This window comes from Apium graveolens, chromosome 2 (assembly GCF_009905375.1).
Source record: "Apium graveolens cultivar Ventura chromosome 2, ASM990537v1, whole genome shotgun sequence".
Taxonomy (NCBI): Eukaryota; Viridiplantae; Streptophyta; class Magnoliopsida; order Apiales; family Apiaceae; genus Apium; species Apium graveolens.
This window is the reverse complement of record NC_133648.1, coordinates 86371335-86391540: the sequence shown is the minus strand read 5'-3', so window position 1 is coordinate 86391540 and position 20206 is coordinate 86371335. Positions and strand designations below refer to the sequence as shown.

At 37.5% G+C, this 20206-nt stretch overlaps 2 protein-coding genes across 2 annotated transcripts in view; one reads left to right on the top strand and one right to left on the bottom strand.

Moving 5' to 3' along the window:
- LOC141707616 (pentatricopeptide repeat-containing protein At5g16860) overlaps positions 1-20206 on the bottom strand; it is a 39713-nt gene that overhangs the window by 5389 nt on the left and 14118 nt on the right. The window lies entirely within an intron of this gene.
- LOC141691162 (uncharacterized) lies at positions 1651-2616 on the top strand. Its single transcript, XM_074495903.1, has 3 exons — positions 1651-2244; positions 2335-2460; positions 2605-2616. Exons 1-3 carry the CDS (start codon positions 1651-1653, stop codon positions 2614-2616), a joined length of 732 nt encoding a protein of 243 aa, XP_074352004.1.

The following is a 20206-nucleotide window of genomic DNA, read 5'->3' as shown; positions in this document are numbered from 1 at the left end:
AATAATGTATTTTGGGTATTTTTTAAATAAAATAATATATATTAAAAAAATTAATGCAGTTTTAAGAAAATTATATTATTGAACCGAGTTAAAGAAAGTTAAAATTTATTAGATAATTTATTGATTGATATAATGACATTGAACTAACACAAAATAATATATATAACTCATCCGAGCTAAAACAAAATAATGTTCAACCCAATCTAAAACTAAATTTACAATAAACTAAATATAATTACTTAAAGCTGGTTGATATAATGGGTTTTTCTTATGCCTTTAATGTTAGAAAATGGAAAGTTTGAGGCATGTTTTAGACATGTTCTTAATGTAATTTCATAAATCTAATTGTTGGAGGTTATTCTTTGTAATGAGGACTTAAACTTTCATGTTTGGATCTAAGTCATTTTCTTAGTGTAATCAATAAAGAAATTGAGTTGAAGTTAGTAGCTTGAAAAGGGTTGTGTGAGTTTGTCCCACATTGATTAAGTAAGCGAAAAAGTTTACTTAATGTTTAATTATAATATTTACTGACTTATTATATTTTTTTTAATATGAATATTGAATCTGAATATCAGGATTTGGACAAAATGCACTGAATTGATTATCCACCGGGGTACAAAATGCACTGAACTGATTATCCGTTGGAGTACAAATTGTACATTATCCGTCGGGGTACAAAGTGTACATTATCCGTCAGGGTACAAAGTGTACATTATCCGTCGGGGTACAAAGTATGCATTATCCACCGGGGTACAAAGTGTACATTATCCGTCGGGGTACTAAGTGAGCATTATCCATCGGTGTACAATGTATGGATTATCCATCGGTGTACTAAGCATTATCCACCGGGGATGGGATGTTTTTGATTCCGAAAGTATTCATTAAATGCATTTAAGTCAGAATATTTATTTAATTAATAAAACATATTCAGTTATGTTTTGGGATGTATTATATATACTGAACAAAAATTTTTGGAATAAGTAGGTTGAAATACGTTGAAATATACATACGTAAAACCCTAGATATCATCTTCCTCTTTGTCTCTCCTCCAAAATTATACAGATTAGCATAGGGTTTTGGCGACTGAGGTCTGATCGCTATTTGTACATCGAGTTGCTGTGAACCGGTGTGTTGTTGATGTTTTATCCTGGGAGGGTTATTGCAGTCTCTGAACACAGTAAGTGAGGGTAATAAACTCTTCAAGAACAGCCTCTTCCTCTCGAGGGATTGGTGACTCGGCTGTGATTGAAAGCTTCATTACGCTAAGCTTTCTTTCTCCTCTTATTTTTCTTTTACAGTTGCTGATTATTTTTTATTTACGACCTTCGTGTTTTGTTTTCGTTATTGGTGCTATTTCCTTGTTCTTGTTATTAGTTATATAATTGCCTCATTATGTTAGTATAGTAGTAATTTACTATTGTTTTTTCCCAACAATCTTGAAGAGTTTAATTTTGTTATATAGCTATTTAACGATATGGTTAACGAAACTGATACTCCTGTTGGTGAGACTCCTGTTGTTGTTGGTTCTGGTTCTAGAGTTACTGCGTCCACCATAGATTGGACCACGTACAGATTTCCACAACCTATTGATTTATCGGGCATACCTGATAAATTCAGTGGGGGGCTTCTTGTTCTCGCTGGCAGAAAAAGATGAAGCTCTGGTTAACTGTTAAGGGTCTATGGCCGGTGGTACAGTATGATCAACCCGTTGTGGATCAAGAAAAGTCTGAAACTATGATTGTTTATGCGCTATGGGCTGAGAAGGATGGGGTGGCTAGGGCTGCCATTCTGGCTGCTTTAGCGAACACTCTGTTTGATGTTTATTCATCGGATGCTTATAGTGCTAAGCAGTTGTGGGAGAAGCTGGACCAAACCCATAATACTGATTCTCAAGGTCTTGAGAAGTATTCTGTGGCGAGGTTTCTTGATTACAAGCTGGTGGATACCAAATCCATGACTGAGCAAGTACATGAGTTTGAGATGTTGGTGCATGCTTTGGGTGAGTCTGGAATGGACTTACCTGAGAAGTTTAAGGTGATGGCTGTGATTGAAAAGCTCCCTAAGTCTTGGGAGGAGTTTGCTCTCTCCATAAAAAGACAGAAAGGAGATATCACATGGACAAACCTTATGCTGGACATCTCTGTGCAGGAACGGCACAAGTCCAAACAAGGACATGTGATGCCTGTTGAACATGGGAGTAGTTCGAAGGTGAACGTACTGACTGTTGGGCAGAAAAGGAAATATGTCAGTAAGAAGGATAACACTAAACCGAAAAATGACAAGAACAAGGCTAAGAAACCAAAGGCAAATAAATCTTGTTGGTCTTGTGGATAGGCTGGTCATTGGAGTAAAGACTGTCCTGTGAAGAAAGCAAAGAAAGCTGGAGTGGTAGCTCAAGCAAACACTGTGCTTGGACTTGCAACCACTAGTGGGCCTGTGGCTAACATGGTTGTTGGTGAGGTTGTTTCCTCCGACGCCAACGACGGGTATGTTAACTACAACCCTGAACTACTTTCCACTTATCTGTCTAATGAATGGTTGATTGATATTGGAGCTAATGTGCATATTTGTGCTGATATTACTCTGTTTGTATTTTATCAACAGCTCATGGAGTGACAGTGACGATGGGGAATGCTAGTGCTGCTCAAGTGCTTGGAATAGGAAACGTGGACCTCAAGTTTGCTTCTGGGCGGATTCTATCTCTCACTAGAGTACATCATGTTCCCTCTATTCGTAGAAACATTATTAGTGGAAGCAGTTTAGTTAAAAATGGCTTTGAACTTTCTCTCAAATGTAATAAAGTAGTTATTACTCATACTTGTACTTTTTATGGCAAGGGTTACTTGTCTGACGGTTTATTTTTAATAAATGTGGAGCCTATTTTGGGCAGTTTTATTAATGATAGTGTTGCACCTTCTGTTAATTGTGTAGAATCATCTGATTTGTGGCACTTACGACTTGGTCATTTAAATTTTGGTGCTCTAAAGAATATGATGAATTTAGAGTTGATTCCAAAACATGCCATTGATAAGAAAACTAAATGTCAAGTATGTGTGACTGCTAAATTAACAAGGAAACCATTTCATAATGTTGTTAGGGATTCTGACTTGTTAGATTTAGTACACACAGACATATGTGAATTTGGTGGTGTGTTGACTAAGGATCATTGTAGATATTTCATTACCTTTATAGATAATTGTAGTAGATATTGTTATGTTTATTTACTTAAACATAAAGATGAAGCACTAGATAAATTCATTATGTTTAAAAATGAAGCTGAAACACAAACTGGCAAAGTACTTAAAAGGTTGAGGTCGGATAGAGGTGGTGAGTATACGAGTACCTCATTTAATGAATTTTGCGCAAGCAATGGTATAGTTCATGAGGTGACTCCTCCATACACACCTGAGTCTAATGGGGTGGCAGAGCGAAAGAACAGAACTTTTAAAGATATAATTAACAGTATGCTGATTAATTCGGGGTTGCCTAAGTACATGTGGGGAGAGGCTCTGAATACGGCTTGCCATATTCTGAACAGAGTCCCTCTGAAATACATGGATAAGACTCCTTATGAATTATGGAGAAAGCGTAATACTAGTTTGAGTTATCTTCGTGTGTGGGGGTGCCTCGCCAAGGTGCTTGTCCCTGAACACAAGAGAAAGAAACTAGGACCGAAAACTGTTGATTGTGTCTTTCTGGGCTATCTTGAAACCACAATTGCTATGAGATTTTTGGTTTTAAAATCTGATATAGATGGTATTGTGGTGAATACGATAGTTGAGTTTCGTGATGCAACATTTTTTGAGGATGTGTTCCCTATGAAGACTGGTATACCACAAGGTACTTTTGATGATGATCCCACTCGCACATCGAGTTCCATTCCCGATCATGTGGAAAGGATGACGAATGTGGGGGCGGATCCTCGTAGTAGCTCTACTCCTAACGAAGTAGAGGAACCTAGAAGGAGTAAGCGTGCAAGGCTAGTCAAGGACTTTGGAAGTGATTACATCACCTACAATGTTGAGGACAAACCTTTAACTTTTCATCAGGCCATGGATGCTTCGGAGTCAAGGCGTTGTGAAGAGTGAGATGGACTCCATTGTTTCTAACGGAACATGGGAGTTAGTCGATCTCCCTCCTGGGTGTTCTACTATAGGATGTAAGTGGATTTTCAAGAGGAAGTTAAACCCTGATGGTTCAATAGATAAGTACAAGGCTAGGCTAGTTGCTAAGGGCTTTAGGCAAAGAGAAGGAATTGACTATTTTGATACATACTCTCCTGTAGCTAGAATGACAACAATCAGATTGCTTATTGCATTAGCTTCCGTACATGGTCTTATCATCCATCAGATGGATATAAAAACAGCTTTTCTTCATGGTGACCTTGAAGAAGAGATTTATATGGATTAGCCTGAGAGATTTGTTGCTTCTGGTAACGAGAGGAAAGTATGTAACTTAATCAAATCCATTTATGGCCTAAACCAAGCTCCTATAGACTGGCACAAGAAGTTTGATGAAACTGTTTTAAGCTTTGAGTTTTTAGTTAATGAAAGTAACAAGTGCGTCTACTATAAGGTTAGAGGAAATGAATATGTGATTGTGTGCCTATATGTGGATGATATTTTGTTGTTTGGAACCAATATTGAGATTATTAACGAGATAAAGAGTTTCTTAAAAAGGCATTTTGAGATGAAGGATATGGGTGAAGCTAGTGTGATTCTTGGGATCAAGTTGACTCGATCAACCGATGGAATAACCTTGTCACAGTCTCATTATATAGAGAAATCTATACTTGAGAAGTATGGTTATTCAAATTGTAGAATCGCTAGTACTCCATTCGATCCTAAAGTTGGCATTATCAAGAATAGTTCAGGTATTCCTGTGTCTCAGTTAAGGTATTCTCAGATTATTGGGAGTTTGCAATATCTTGCTAATGTGACTTGACCAGATATTTCTTATTCTGTGTCTAAGTTAGCTAGATATACAAGCTGTCCGAACAAGACTCATTGGGAGGCACTAGATAGAGTTCTTAGATATCTCAAGGGAACAATTTCTCTTGGCTTGCATTATCGGAGATTTCTGGGGTACTCGAGGGGTACAGTGATGCAAGTTGGATAGCTAAGAAATCTGGTTCCAATGGAGTGACTGGATATGTGTTTACCCTTGCGGGTGGAGCAGTGTCCTGGAAGTCTTCTAGATAGACTTTGATTACTCGGTCTACTTTTGAGGCTAAGTTGTGTGCCTTGATGTCACGGGGACAGAGGCTGAATGGTTACATGGACTCATGAGTATGTTACCTGTAGTAAACAAGCCGCTTCCTGCCATTTATGTTCATTGTGATAGCCGTACAACTATCGACAAAGTCAGAAGTGTTAAGTATAATGCTAAAATAAAGAGACACATCCAAGTTAGGCTTAAGTCTATAAGGAGTCTTGTGTCTGATAGGATTGTTGCTATAGAATTCATAGGAACTCGGGATAATATAGCTGATCCTTTGACTAAGGGGCTTGAGCATGCTGTGGTCCTTAAGTCGAGGTTGGGATGGGACTGATAACCCATCATGGTTCATCTACAGCGGGAACCCAATACACCTGAGAGGAGATCCCTCGAAGTGTATTCAATATGGTAATAACAAGTTGTAAGGATGAATCGGTAGTACCTTTACTTTATATAAACTGATACTTACGAATCTGAGTCTATCCCCTGGAAACCTCAAAAGGTGCTGAAACTGCAAGTATAGCAAGAGTTTTATAACTCTGAATGGGGTCAAGTCGTAAGACGAGATGTAAGCAGTACAACTTTGGAGATGCCCAACTAAACGAATGTTATTGTGAGGTCGCAATTAGAGGAAAGGGTTATTCCTCGAAGCATTCAACGAACAGGATCGAGACACGACCATAATGTCTCAAAGTCGTAGATCTGACCATAGCCTTTGACTTGTCGTCGTCTATGGAGTGTGGTTACACTTCACGGATAAAGATTCAAGGTGAAATATTCCATCTATATCCGGTAGCCATCGAAGTAGAGGACTTAGGAGGGTTCAAACCCGGGAGGGTACCGACTCTGAAAAACAAGTCATGATAAAATCTGATATGCATTTCTGTATGGATTTGTGGGGGATTGTTAGAAAATAGAAAGTTTGAGGCATGTTTTAGACATGTTCTTAATGTAATTTCCTAAATCTAATTGTTGGAGGTTGTTCTTTGTAATGAGGACTTAAACTTTCATGTTTGGATCTAAGTCATTTTCTTAGTGTAATCCATAAAGAAATTGAGTTGAAGTTAGTAGCTTGAAAAGGGTTCTGTGGGTTTGTCCCACATTGATTAAATAAGCGAAGAAGTTTACTTGATGTTTAATTATAATATTTACTGACTTATTATATTTTTTTAATATGAATATTGAATCTGAATATCAGGATTTGGACAAAATGCACTGAATTGATTATCCACCGGGGTACAAAATGCACTGAACTGATTATCCGTCGGAGTACAAAGTGTACATTATCCGTCGGGGTACAAAGTGTACATTATCCGTCGGGGTACAAAGTGTACATTATCCGTCGGGGTACAAAGTGTGCATTATCCGTCGGGGTACAAAGTGTGCATTATCCACCGAGGTACAAAATGTACATTATCCGTCGCGGTACTAAGTGAGCATTATCCATCGGTGTACAATGTATGGATTATCCATCGGTGTACTAAGCATTATCCACCGGGGATGGGCTGTTTTTGATTCTGAAAGTATTCATTAAATGCATTTAAGTCAAAATATTTATTTAATTAATATAACAGATTCAGTTATGTTTTGGGATGTATTATATATACTGAACAAAACATTTTGGAATAAGTAGGTTGAAATACGTTGAAATATACATACGTAAAACCCTAGCTATCATCTTCCTCTTTGTCTCTCCTCCAAAATTATACAGGTTAGCATAGGTTTTGGCGACTGAGGTCTGATCGTTGTTTGTAGATCGAGTTGCTGTGAACCGGTGTGTTGTTGTTGTTTTATCCTGGGAGGGTTATTGCAGTCTCTGAACACAGTAAGTGAGGGCAATAAACTCTTCAAGAACAGCCTCTTCCTCTCGAGGGATTGGTGATTCAACTGTGATTGAAAGCTTCATTATGCTAAGCTTTCTTTCTCCTCTTATTTTTCTTTTACAGTTGTTGATTATTTTTTATTTACGATCTTCGTGTTTTGTTTTCGTTGTTGGTGCTATTGCCTTGTTCTTGTTATTGGTTATATAACTGCCTCATTGTGTTAGTATAGTAGTAATTTACTATTGTTTTTTCCCAACATTTAATATCTGTATTATTTTATTAAAATGAAATCCCACCAACCTAATTGTTTGTCAGTGAAAGTATTCTAACTAAAACACATGACCTTGTGTCGTCTTGGACTGGTTTATATTTTCGAAAGCTATTGACTTGGACCAAGTTATGAACCTATGTATTTTAAAAGCTAATTTAATAGTCTCAATTGTTTTAAAAATTATTTACCTATATTTTTGTGACTAATAATCATAAATAGATATTTTAATAAAAATATATTCGGGTATACCGAAGGCATAAATTTTTAATAAAAAATAAAATAAATTAAAATAATAATTATTTAAAATAATCGTGTATCACACGGGTTACGTGCTAGTCTATTTTACTATGTGTTTATAGTTTTCCAAAATAACGAGAGAAGAAGAATTTTAGTTTAGAGTCAAAGTTGAATCAGTTTCATCCTAAACAATCAAACAAACAAACTAGATAAATTGGGATATGAGAGTAAAATAAAGAAATAACTGGTGGTACATATTAGGCTTATTTTGAATAAGATTTCACCTCAAATTGGATTTTTCAAGCGGACCACTTAGACCAACGCTTCTTAATTATAGTTAGTCCACGACTCCGTTAACAAAGATTAATAGGGCTATGTATCTTCATATGTTAGACTAGATTCGAGATTATTAGAGCATATGCACTGGGTGCATATTTTCATTGATTCATCAACTCTATTGATGCTGGACAGTGAAAAGTGAATGCAGCGGTCCATATTTTAGTCCATCAATTTCTGATGGATCATCAATTCATCAAGGTGTCCGTTGATTTTCAAAGGAGTTGTCGATGACCATCAATTGATGGACTTTACACAATTGTACCAAATTTTATACTATATTTGGTGTTGTTCTTCTGCTAAACAATATATAATAATTCTTAAAGCTAAATTTTATAAATTTTAAAGTTTTAGTTTTAGGTTCATACAGTTATTTTTTCATCTGTTCATAAATTATAATTTTTCATAAATTACAATTTTTCAGTATTAATTTGTGATAGGGAATAAATAAATCATGATTACGTAGTAAATGTTGTATTAATTACACATAATTTAGGATGCAAGACCCAATAAGAAGATGTATGATATTCAGACCAAAAAGGTTAACACATTGACCAGGCCTGATGGACCAGATCAGGCCTGATGGAACAAAGAAGGCCCAAAACCCTGATTATTAATTAATTTCGTAATTAATTAATAAGGGAAAAATCAGCTATTGAGAAGAGTCCCAATAAGGAAATAAATCCTTGTAGATTGGCCTCCAAGAAACCCGGTGGGATAAGAAATCAGCTTCCTACTTCCTAGGACTCCAAAGTCCATTCTAATTCAGAGACTTGACCACCAAGTCTCCTATACCAAGTCCAATTCGAGGACTCCCAACATCTATATAAGGGGCCTCACCCCACAAATTAGAACTACGTTTTTTGACTTAATTCTTGGCAATCAGCAAGGTACGTAGACATCTTGTTAAGGCAGATTGAGTCACGAAATACAAGAGCAGTCAAATCGAGCCTCGAAACTCACGTTCCTTAGTAATAAATACAGCAATTATATATCTTAGTTTATAATCCATAACATTTGGCGCCGTCTGTGGGAAACGAACAACAACCATGGCGAGAACATGGAGAATAATTAGAGCTCTTGAGGAAGGAACACCATCGGGGACAACCCAAGTGATCTCGTCAACCGTGGAGATACCCCCCCCCCATTCAATTTATGCAGCCACCCAAGGAGAAGCCCAGATAGGGGCAACTCAACCTCAGCCTCAGCCACAAGGGACGATTCCCTCGGCTATTCAAGGTACGAATCCCCAAGTTCAACAACTACACGCACCTGTGAATTCTCGACCTATCGAGTACGAATATTCGACTGTTGTGACTACTAACCCCCATATGGGATGTCCCTTTACCCCGAGGTTGGAGGAAGTGGACATATTGGACAGAGTGAAGCACGAGGGCGATCGCCCCCATACATACGAGGTTTGGCTCATATCCCTGAGGATCAGGAATTTTCTAGTCCTTACACTAAGAGAGACTCTGAATCTTCGGATGATGAAGTAGCCCCAAGAAGGAGACGTGCTGGCTAAGAGCTGATGGCTGATGGTAGCCAACGTCCTCAAAGCACCCAAGGGACGAATCCCCAACAAGTGCAGGAAAGGATCAGGGCTCACGAGGCTGAGATTCAAAGGCTGAGGCGCGACTTGGAGGCGCACCAGACCACCAGACCCCCAGTACCTCCTAGGGGGAGAAATCCTCCTCCTATCATAGACCTGGATGGTCCAATACAGAGAAGGGTTGTTGTCCCAAGGGCTGATCCAAGCAATCTTCTTCCCCTTGGAGATTCTGATGATCCTACTCCGCCCTTCACTGAAGAAATAATGAATGCCCATATCTCAAGGAAGTTCAAGATGCCAACTATCAAAGCTTATGATGGCACGGGAGATCCCGCGAATCATGTTAGGACATTCTCTAACGCACTGTTGTTGCAGCCCGTGAATGATGCTATTAAGTGTCAGGCCTTTCCTCAAACCCTGTCGGGTATGGCTCAGAGGTGGTATAGTCGTTTGCCCCAAACTCTATTGGGTCGTTCAGAGAATTAAGTCAGGTTTTTATTAAGCAATTCATCAGCGGGAGAGTGCATGAGAAAAGTTCAGCATCTCTTATGAGCATTGTGCAGGGAACAAAGGAATCCTTGAGAGACTACCTGAATCGTTTCACAAAGGAGGCTTTAAAAGTCCCAGACCTTGATGATAAGGTAGCCATGATAGCACTGCAAAAAGGAACTAGGGATGAGTTTTTCAAGATGTCCTTGGCCCAACGCCCCCCTGAAATCATGTTGCAGCTCCAGGATAGGGCAGGGAAGTACATCAAGGTGGAAGAGAGCATGAGGAAGACCGTAGTGAGTAATGAGCCCACTGGAGGCAAGAAGGGAAAAACTGATCTGGAGTATATCGCTAAGGACAAGTGTTAGGTCCCAATGTGTTTGTAGAAGGGGGGTTGAATACAAACAGCACCAAATAATCGATAAATGCGGAATAAAAAATTGAAACAAAATTCAAGTTAAATAAGAATATTATTAAACTTGAAAGGTGTTACAACAACTGTATCGATTACAAGGAATTAATCTCAAATTAATTATCACAAATTTAGAATAAATTCGACATGAACTTTTTCTATTTTTGCAATAATTAGAATCAAATGCTAAACGCGATTTGATATTAAGTTCTAGGGATTTTGATCCGCTAGATTGTTACACAAGAACAAGATAAAGATTTCTAGCTGATTGGATTTAACTTTGCAATCTAGAAATTGATCTTTGAAATAAGCAGATGAAAAATGAAATATTTGCTGCGGCTGCTGTGTTCTTGTTTTTTGTTTTTTGGATGATTGAGTTGTAGTGAACTGCTGTTTGTCTGCTTCTTTTTAATCAACAGAATAGAATTGACCTGGCAAGACAATCCTGAGCTCAGCAAGACAATCGGTAGGACTATCCTTAGAACTAGCAAGACAATCAGAATGAACTAGCAAGACTTTCGGTATGACAATCAATTGTCATACCGATTGTCATAGTAGTTCAAGCAGATTGTTTTTGCTGAATTAATAAGTGATTTTAATCTAATAATAATTCTGGTAAGACAATCAACTGAATTAGCATGACTTTCGGTATGACTATTGATTGTCATACCGATTGTCATACTAATACAATCAGTTGTCTTTTTGGAATTAAAACAGATTTTAACCAATTAAAAATTCTGAAAATTCTAAATATTAATTCAAAATTAATTAATCAATTAATTTAATTAATCAATAAATTAATCTTTGCAGATGTAATTTATTTTCTTAATTAAATTATATGACTTAATTAATTAATAGAGAATTAATACTAATCCTGAGCAACAACCAATCTTCTGAATATCTTCTGAAAATCACCGAAATTATGAATCAATTCCACCACTTCAATGTTGACACTCGATGTACTGTCTGGTTCATGAGTGACTAACTTCCGTGACGTTTCTTCATGTCTTGACTTTGACACTTTGATTTTCTTCAGATTAAATCCTTGTAATTAATGATACTCTGACGAGATCTCTGTCACTTGATTAAATCTGCGATCTTGATTTATATCACTGAGGCATGATCAACTTCTTGAACTTCTTCCAGTGAATTAACTCCTCAAGTCTGTAGATGAACCTTGTTTCTGAATCCTTTGACAGATATTACTTTGCGAGATCTCTTTGACGGTAGATCCACTATTTACTTATTACATTCTTATTTGAGTTGAGTTGAATCCTCGAATATACAAATAGGCTATGACATATGACTTACAATCTCCCCCTATTTGTTTGTTAGACAATAACACACAAATACCTAGAGGATAACTCAACTAACAAATAAGAAAAAGATATAAAAAGAAATGCAAAGTAAATAGTAGAAAAGTTCTGTACTAGATTTAACATTTTCCAGATTCCAAGTAGATGTTCCTCTAGACTGAACATATCTTCAAGTAGTTCCATCTTCATTTGTACAACCACATTTCCTGTTGAGAAGCCCATATCTCTCTTGCTTCTCCCCCTATGAGAATCAACTGATTAAAGAAGATTACCTTCGTTTACCACCTCTTCCATACAATAGGATCCGCAGATAAAAACCAATGGTACTCCCCTTTTGAAAACAGCTTCTTCCCTTACTAGAAAATCACCTTGTGTTTACCACCTCTCCCGTACAATAGGATCCGTAGTTACAAACAACAATGGTGTGGTGTAGTGTACATGTAGGATCTTTTTCTTACTCCCTGCTATTTCTCCCCCTTAGTTGAGGAATCCTCCAAACTATTACTTAAGCTTTTATCTCCCCCTTAAAGAAGGAATGTATGCCGTCGTCTGAAGGAGTTCTCATATATCACTTGGTTGGAAAAGAAATAACAAGTAGTTTCTCTTTCTTCCTCACTGTGAGTGTGTGCTTCTGTTTAGTGTACCTCACATGTGTTTCGCTCTTCTCTCCACTCGTGTTTACACTCATTCTCACAAGTGTATCACTCTTCTCTCATAGCTCCATAATCCAGCTGTACCTGCAAGGAAAATCACCTTAGCCATCCTTAAGGAGGTCACAGGTGGTGCAATGGGAGTTCACAAATCCCCATCCTTGTTAAACTCGTCAGATGAATCTGAGTCATAATCTACAAGTTGCTAGTTTCCCTTTTAGGGTTCTAGATTTGAATTCTGGGAAGGTAAACAATGATCCAACGAATTTAGCATAAAGATCAAAGTTCCCTTCTAATGTCTGTGAAGACATTTCCTTGTGACTCATCAGGTAATATCTGAATAATTGTCAACAAGTTGCCGATCTGCACCTATGTCAGATCCACTATCCGTAGATGCATCCAGGGGATTTAAGCCTGGGGAGGTAGACACTGACCACTGACATATGGCTTTTGGATCAGTATCCTCTCCTAACACCTGTAAAGGCAATTGGTCCATTAACGAACCTTAAACAATCGAATCTGACCTTAAAATGGTCGAAACTCTTGTTTCCGTCAACTCATCCTTTGTGTGTGTAACCTCTCCTTGTGCATCAAGAATTGTTTATGTTTGAAGTGGTGACACTACATCGGATGCCTTGGCTGACAGGCAAAATTCAATAGACGCACCCTGTTGAGAGAATGAATCTAGTAACTGTTTTTGTGCCTTTTCAGCCATTACATCTTTTTGAGAAGATGTATGGGGGCTAGCAGTTGTCTCGGTTTAAATACTACTCATCTATGTAGGAGACAGAGCTACTGGGTTGACTACAGAACCTTCCTTATGTGGTGCACTAAGGCACTATCTCCCTCACGCTCATTCATACTACATTTAGTGGTAAGAGAGTGTTGGTTGGTTCTGTTTCTGTGTTTGTCTTTACAATCTGGATAGATGTTGTGGGTTTTCAACCTCATGACTGTCAACGAAAGAAAGTCATTGGAGACTGAACCTGTAACACAGAATATATGGCACTATAGAGATAAAATGTATTTAAGATGTATAATGAATGAAAATTATACATTTAATCTTTTGAGAGTAATGATGTACAATAGTGATTTCAAAGGATTTTACATGAAATAAGAAATCACTAATGTAGAAAGAAGTTTGATTTTGTTTTTTTTTTAATATGAATGAGTTTTTGATAAAACATTGATCACTTAGGGTAAAGTCTAAGTAATTCTAATTCATGTCAAAAGCTTATAAATATCTGTAACATAATGTTAACAACATATCATTGACCGATACTTGTCAAGTACTTTAGATACTAATTGTTATGTTGCATAAACAATATATCACTGCACATATAAAACAATATGATTGTGCCTAATGATAAGAGAGTTAAAAATATGACGACTCTACTAGTTCATATTAAACAATAACTTCAGTTAGAGTGCCATACCATGTTCTTGACGATTGCTTGAGTAGTACACTAGTTCATACCAACCTGAAGTGAGATTGTGAAGAAGAGATTGCATAGTCCAATAGATCTGCAGCTGCAAAGTCCATGAACTGTGGTGCACTGACTTCCTCTTTTGACTCACCAATCAGGAGTACACTTGTACACATCTTACTAGAGTCCAATTCCAAGTGTAATGTGCAGCAGGTGCCTGATATGTCGTAATATTCTCAAGTCTCGTTACTGGTGCTATATGTTAGATACTGCTTCCTGATAATAACCTAGCACAATATACAAAATTTCACTGATAACATATCCAGCTTGCAAACAGCCATATCCCTCAGATAAACCTTTGCTGTTATCTCCAAAGGTAACCAGGGGGCCAGCTTTCTCAATCCACATTTGATAGCAGGGCTCTATCTCCGGTCATATGTCTTGACGATCCGCTGTCAAGAATCCACACTACCGGTTGTACCTGTTTAATGCCCTGCAATACAAATGGATTAGACCTTCTTCGGAACCCAAGCTTGGCTGGGTCCGGCATACTTGTAAAATTGGCCTTTATCAGGCAAAACAACATTCTTAATTTCAATATTCTCAACGTTCTCAATGACTGAACATTTGACCTTGTGAACAGCCTTGACAAATTTCTGTTTAGGCTTAGGCATAAATGTCTCCTTTCTAGCTTTAGGAGGACTAGCAGTCATAGACCTATCATGCTTTCTATTATTCACATGCTGACGAGGAGTAGTCTTATCATTAGAAACATGCTTACCATTAAAATAAGCAAACAACAGATTAAAAGCACAAGACATACAATCAGGAACACCACATGCTTTATGAGAAGGATTAACAATAGGCAACTTATGCATGGTAGACATGGCATTTGTGTTATCCAACTCATGTGTGTCTGAGTTAGTCTCAGTTGCTTTCACAACCTTGACTGGAACTTTTGACACACTTGACTTGGAGACATATTTCCCATTAGCATTATCTTCAGCACGGATTTCTTCTTGAATAATAAAAGAGGTCTCATCAAATGGTTCAGCAATTGATTCTTTATAGAGGGGTTCATCAACACCCTTAAGCACATGTGGTACTTCCCTGCCTTTAGCACATACATGAGGAGGGGAGTTTATGCCTAATTTTCCAATAGCAGCATTGTAATCATAACCTATTCCATGTGTTTGATTAACAGCTTGCTTATTGTAAAACTCTTTGGACTTCGAACAAGAATTAAAGTAAGCTTTAACCTTAGCCTCAAGACCGGTGATCTTGTCTTTGAGAATAGTTTCGAGTTGTCTATAACAGTCAACTCTATTCTCTAGAAAAGATACTTGTTCTTTTAGTTTATCTTGATTAATGTGCACAAGTCTTAATTCATTGACCTCTTCCTCAAGGTCTTGATTTGTTGATTTAACAATTCATTATCACGACGAGCACAATCTAAGGAATCTCCTAGATGATAAACTAATTCAGCATCAGTAAATTTTACCTCTTTTCTTGACGATGAGGTGCTTGCATTACTAGCCATGAGAGCAAGATTCCCAACTTCTTCATCTTCACTGTCAGTATCATCCCAGCTTCTTCCCTTTGCCAGGTACGCCCTTTCAGATTTACTCTTCTGATTAGAATCGTAAGAGTTCTTCCTAGCTTGTTTTGGCTTCCTGCATTCTGTGGCAAAGTGTCCCAACTCATTACAGTTGAAGCATCGAATGGTGCTTCGATCAACCATCCCTGTTTTATACCCACCACTGCTGGTGTTAGAGGATGAAGATCCACCTTTCAGAAATCTGTTGTAGTTGGACTTGTACTTGAACTTGGGATTCCTTTTGAATCTGACATTTGAGAATCTCTTGACAATCAGGGCCATTGACTCATCCTCCAATTGCTCCAGTTCTTCCAAGGAATAATAATCATCTCCTGATTGATTTGTAGTAGGAGAATCAAATTCTGCTACTATCACATTATCTTCAACCTTGGAAGACTGTACCATTCTTTCTGACTGTTGAGATTGTTGTTGATATTGTGGTTGTTGTTGTTGTTCATCAGCTACTAGAGCAGTAGACGTGCTGACCACTCTTCCTTTCCCGTAAACTTCCTTCTGCTGAATCTGCTCCAACTCATAAGTCTTTAACACACCATAGAGCCTTTCCAAAGAAATCTCACTCAGATCTCTTGCTTCTCTTATGGCAGTGATTCTATGTTCGAGATGAGTTGGCAGTGTTAAAAGGAACTTTTTGTTGACCTCCTTGATGGAATAGTATTTACCATTAATGTTCAGGTTGTTGATCAATGCATTGTACCTCTCAAACACTTCAGTGATTCCTTCTCCTGGATTGGATTTAAAGTATTCATACTCAGAGGTTAGGATTTCTAGTTTGTTCTCCCTAACTTCCTCTGTGCCTTCATTAATAATCTCAATAGTTTCCCAGATATGTTTGGAATCTTTACAATTCATCACATGTCTATTCATCAGGGGATTAAGGGAATCTACTAAGATTAATTGAAGGCTAGCATACAGGGAAGCTTCTTCTATTTCAGCAGGAGAGAAGTCTTCGGGCTCTTTTGGATAGGTTCTAGCTTTAGTAGTCACCGCACCATCTATTATTACCTCCGGTTCAATAACCATCGGAGTTTTTATACCCTTCTTTAACAAGCTTGAATATTTGGGATTTGCAACTTGTAAAAATAATAGCATCTTCTTCTTCCACATGATATAATTTTCTTTATCAAATAGTGGAATTTTAACGGTTCCAACTTTTTGTGAAGTCATTATGAATTTTTGAATAAATAAAAATTCAAGGAGTTGAAAAATCACAAAAGTCTAGGATCTTGATTTGTACGTTAATCAGAAGGCTCTGATACCAATTGTTAGGTCCCAATGTGTTTGTAGAAGGGGGGGTTGAATACAAACAGCACCAAATAATCGATAAATGCGGAATAAAAAATTGAAACAAAATTCAAGTTAAATAAGAATATTATTAAACTTGAAAGGTGTTACAACAACTGTATCGATTACAAGGAATTAATCTCAAATTAATTATCACAAATTTAGAATAAATTCGACATGAACTTTTTCTATTTTTGCAATAATTAGAATCAAATGCTAAACGCGATTTGATATTAAGTTCTAGGGATTTTGATCCGCTAGATTGTTACACAAGAACAAGATAAAGATTTCTAGTTGATTGGATTTAACTTTGCAATCTAGAAATTGATCTTTGAAATAAGCAGATGAAAAATGAAATATTTGCTGCGGCTGTTGTGTTCTTGTTTTTTGTTTTTTGGATGATTGAGTTGTAGTGAACTGCTGTTTGTCTGCTTCTTTTTAATCAACAGAATAGAATTGACCTGGCAAGACAATCCTGAGCTCAGCAAGACAATCGGTAGGACTATCCTTAGAACTAGCAAGACAATCAGAATGAACTAGCAAGACTTTCGGTATGACAATCAATTGTCATACCGATTGTCATAGTAGTTCAAGCAGATTGTTTTTGCTGAATTAATAAGTGATTTTAATCTAATAATAATTCTGGTAAGACAATCAACTGAATTAGCATGACTTTCGGTATGACTATTGATTGTCATACCGATTGTCATACTAATACAATCAGTTGTCTTTTTGGAATTAAAACAGATTTTAACCAATTAAAAATTCTGAAAATTCTAAATATTAATTCAAAATTAATTAATCAATTAATTTAATTAATCAATAAATTAATCTTTGCAGATGTAATTTATTTTCTTAATTAAATTATATGACTTAATTAATTAATAGATAATTAATACTAATCCTGAGCAACAACCAATCTTCTGAATATCTTCTGAAAATCACTGAAATTATGAATCAATTCCACCACTTCAATGTTGACACTCGATGTACTGTCTGGTTCATGAGTGACTAACTTCCGTGACGTTTCTTCATGTCTTGACTTTGACACTTTGATTTTCTTCAGATTAAATCCTTGTAATTAATGATACTCTGACGAGATCTCTGTCACTTGATTAAATCTGCGATCTTGATTTATATCACTGAGGCATGATCAACTTCTTGAACTTCTTCCAGTGAATTAACTCCTCAAGTCTGTAGATGAACCTTGTTTCTGAATCCTTTGACAGATATTACTTTGCGAGATCTCTTTGACGGTAGATCCACTATTTACTTATTACATTCTTATTTGAGTTGAGTTGAATTCTCGAATATACAAATAGGCTATGACATATGACTTACAACAAGTATCCTAGAACCGAGCAAAACCCTGATTCAACCCCCAAGAAGGGAGGGCCTGGGCAAAAGTTCACCGAATACGCTAAGCTGAATGCCCCTAGAAGCCAGATCTTGATGGAAATCGAGAAAGATGGAGATATTCGTTGGCCTAAGCCCTTGAAGGCTGATCCTGCCAAGCTAGATAAGAGCAAGTATTGCAGATTTCACAAAGATGTTGGTCATGACACCGATAAGTGTAGGCAGCTGGAAGATGAAATTGAGTTCCTCATTCGAAAAGGAAGATTGAACAAATATACTGGAGAAGGAGGGGATAGTATTAATAATGGAAGGAAAAACTTTGAAGATCGTAGGAGGAACCAAGACGATCAGGGGCAGAATCCCCAGCCTAGAGGACCGGTTATAAATACAATTTTTGGAGGGTCGCGACCTCGAGGGCCTGTGATAAACACAATCTTTGGAGGACCAACTATTGCTGGATTATCCAGGAACTCCAGGAAAGCATATACTAGAGAGGTTATGCATATTGTTGGAGAAGCCCCGAAGATGGCCAGGACAGAAGTAACATTGGATTTTGATGATTCTGACCTAGAGGGTGTGAAATTTCCTCATGACGACCCGCTGGTCATAACACCAATAATAGGAAATAGCCCGGTCAAGAGAGTCCTTGTGGATAATGGTGCTTCAGTGGATATCTTGCTCTATGACGCCTTTCTAAGGATGGGATATAACGACTCCCAATTGACCCCAACCGACATGCCGATATATGGATTTGCGGGAGTAGAGTGCCTCGTGGAAGGGATAATCAAGTTGCTAACCACCATAGGTTAGGAACCAAGGCAAGCAACGCAGATGTTGGACTTTGTGGTGGTAAAGGCGAGTTCAACTTATAATGCTATCATGGGGAGAACAGGGATACATGCCTTCAAGGCAGTCCCTTTTTCCTACCATTCAGTTATGAAGTTTCCCACCCGAAATGGGATTGGAGAAGAGAGAGGAGATCAAAAAATGGCTAGAAGCTGTTATGTAGCCTCTTTGAGGGCAGATGGAGTTGGGGGGCAGGTTCTTCCTATTGAAGATATGGATATCCGAGACTTTTGGAGAAGGAAACTTTTGGAGAGAGGTGAGAAATGTGAAAGTGAAGTATGAGACTTCACCTCACTTCCCCTCTCCTTTTATAGCCACTATTATCCCTTAAATGGGCCTGAAAAAAGCCCATTAGGCCCAAATTTAGAATATTCTAGAAGATCTAGAGAATTCTGGAGAGGGAATATATATATTAAAAATATAAAATAAAAGAATTAAGGGGACTCTAGAACATTCTGGAAAACCCCAGAAAATTCTTGGTTTTGGAGGCCCAACCCAAATCCTATTGATAAAACAAGCCCAGCTCAGGGCCAAGCTTAAACTTTTAAAAAAAAAAAAGAAGAAAGAGGTGTGGAAGAGAAGCTCGGTTAAAAGCCATGGGCCCAAAGTAAAAGCCCAATAAAACCAGCCCAGGTTTAGGGCAAAAATCAGCCCAATAAGAGGTAAGCCCAGAAAAGAGCCCAATTAGTTGAAAATCAAAGGCCCAAAAGGAAAAGCCCAGATTTAAGAAATGGGCCCAAGATTAAAACCCACTAAAGGGTTGGCCCAAGAGAATCCAGACCCAGTTCAGAAAAGGCCCAGGGTCAATAATATGTACCCATGAAAAAATCCAGCTCAGGTTTAAGGGCCCAAATCCAAATATGTGAAATTACAAAAAAATATATATGCAAAAAAGCAATATATTCTTGACCCAATTCGACCACGACCTGCATCATATTCCTGATCGAAATTCCTGAGATCGAAATCCTGTCGATTAGGGCTGAATAACAGGCTTAATTCGACCAGAATTAAGACACGTTTGTTAGATATATTTGATAATGTCATGGCTAATGTGATTTATGTTTAGTTTTCAGATCTTACTTAAACAGGATAAATCAGTACTTACTGGAAGTCAGGACTTAAGGATATCAGTACTTATATTATCATGAGATAATCATCAGAAGATGGATATCAGAACTTAAGTACTGAAGGACGTTCAGATAAGGAAGGCAGCTGGTTAAAGGAAAGAAGATCGAGACAAACATAAAAAGAGATATGCATGAAGAAGGAATTCTATGAAGAATAGAATACCTGGAAGAAAAGATATCTGATTGATATATTTTAGGAAGCAGAATTATATTCCATATCAATTAGCGATTATCTTGTAAATGTGTAG

Bases quoted from the DNA above. Each gene is read 5' to 3' on its own strand.
- LOC141691162 (XM_074495903.1), top strand. From the start codon at position 1,651: ATGAAGCTCTGGTTAACTGTTAAGGGTCTATGGCCGGTGGTACAGTAT. The intron at 2,245-2,334 runs GTCAGTAAGAAG...TCTTGTGGATAG, and splicing joins TTGGGCAGAAAAGGAAATAT to GCTGGTCATTGGAGTAAAGA.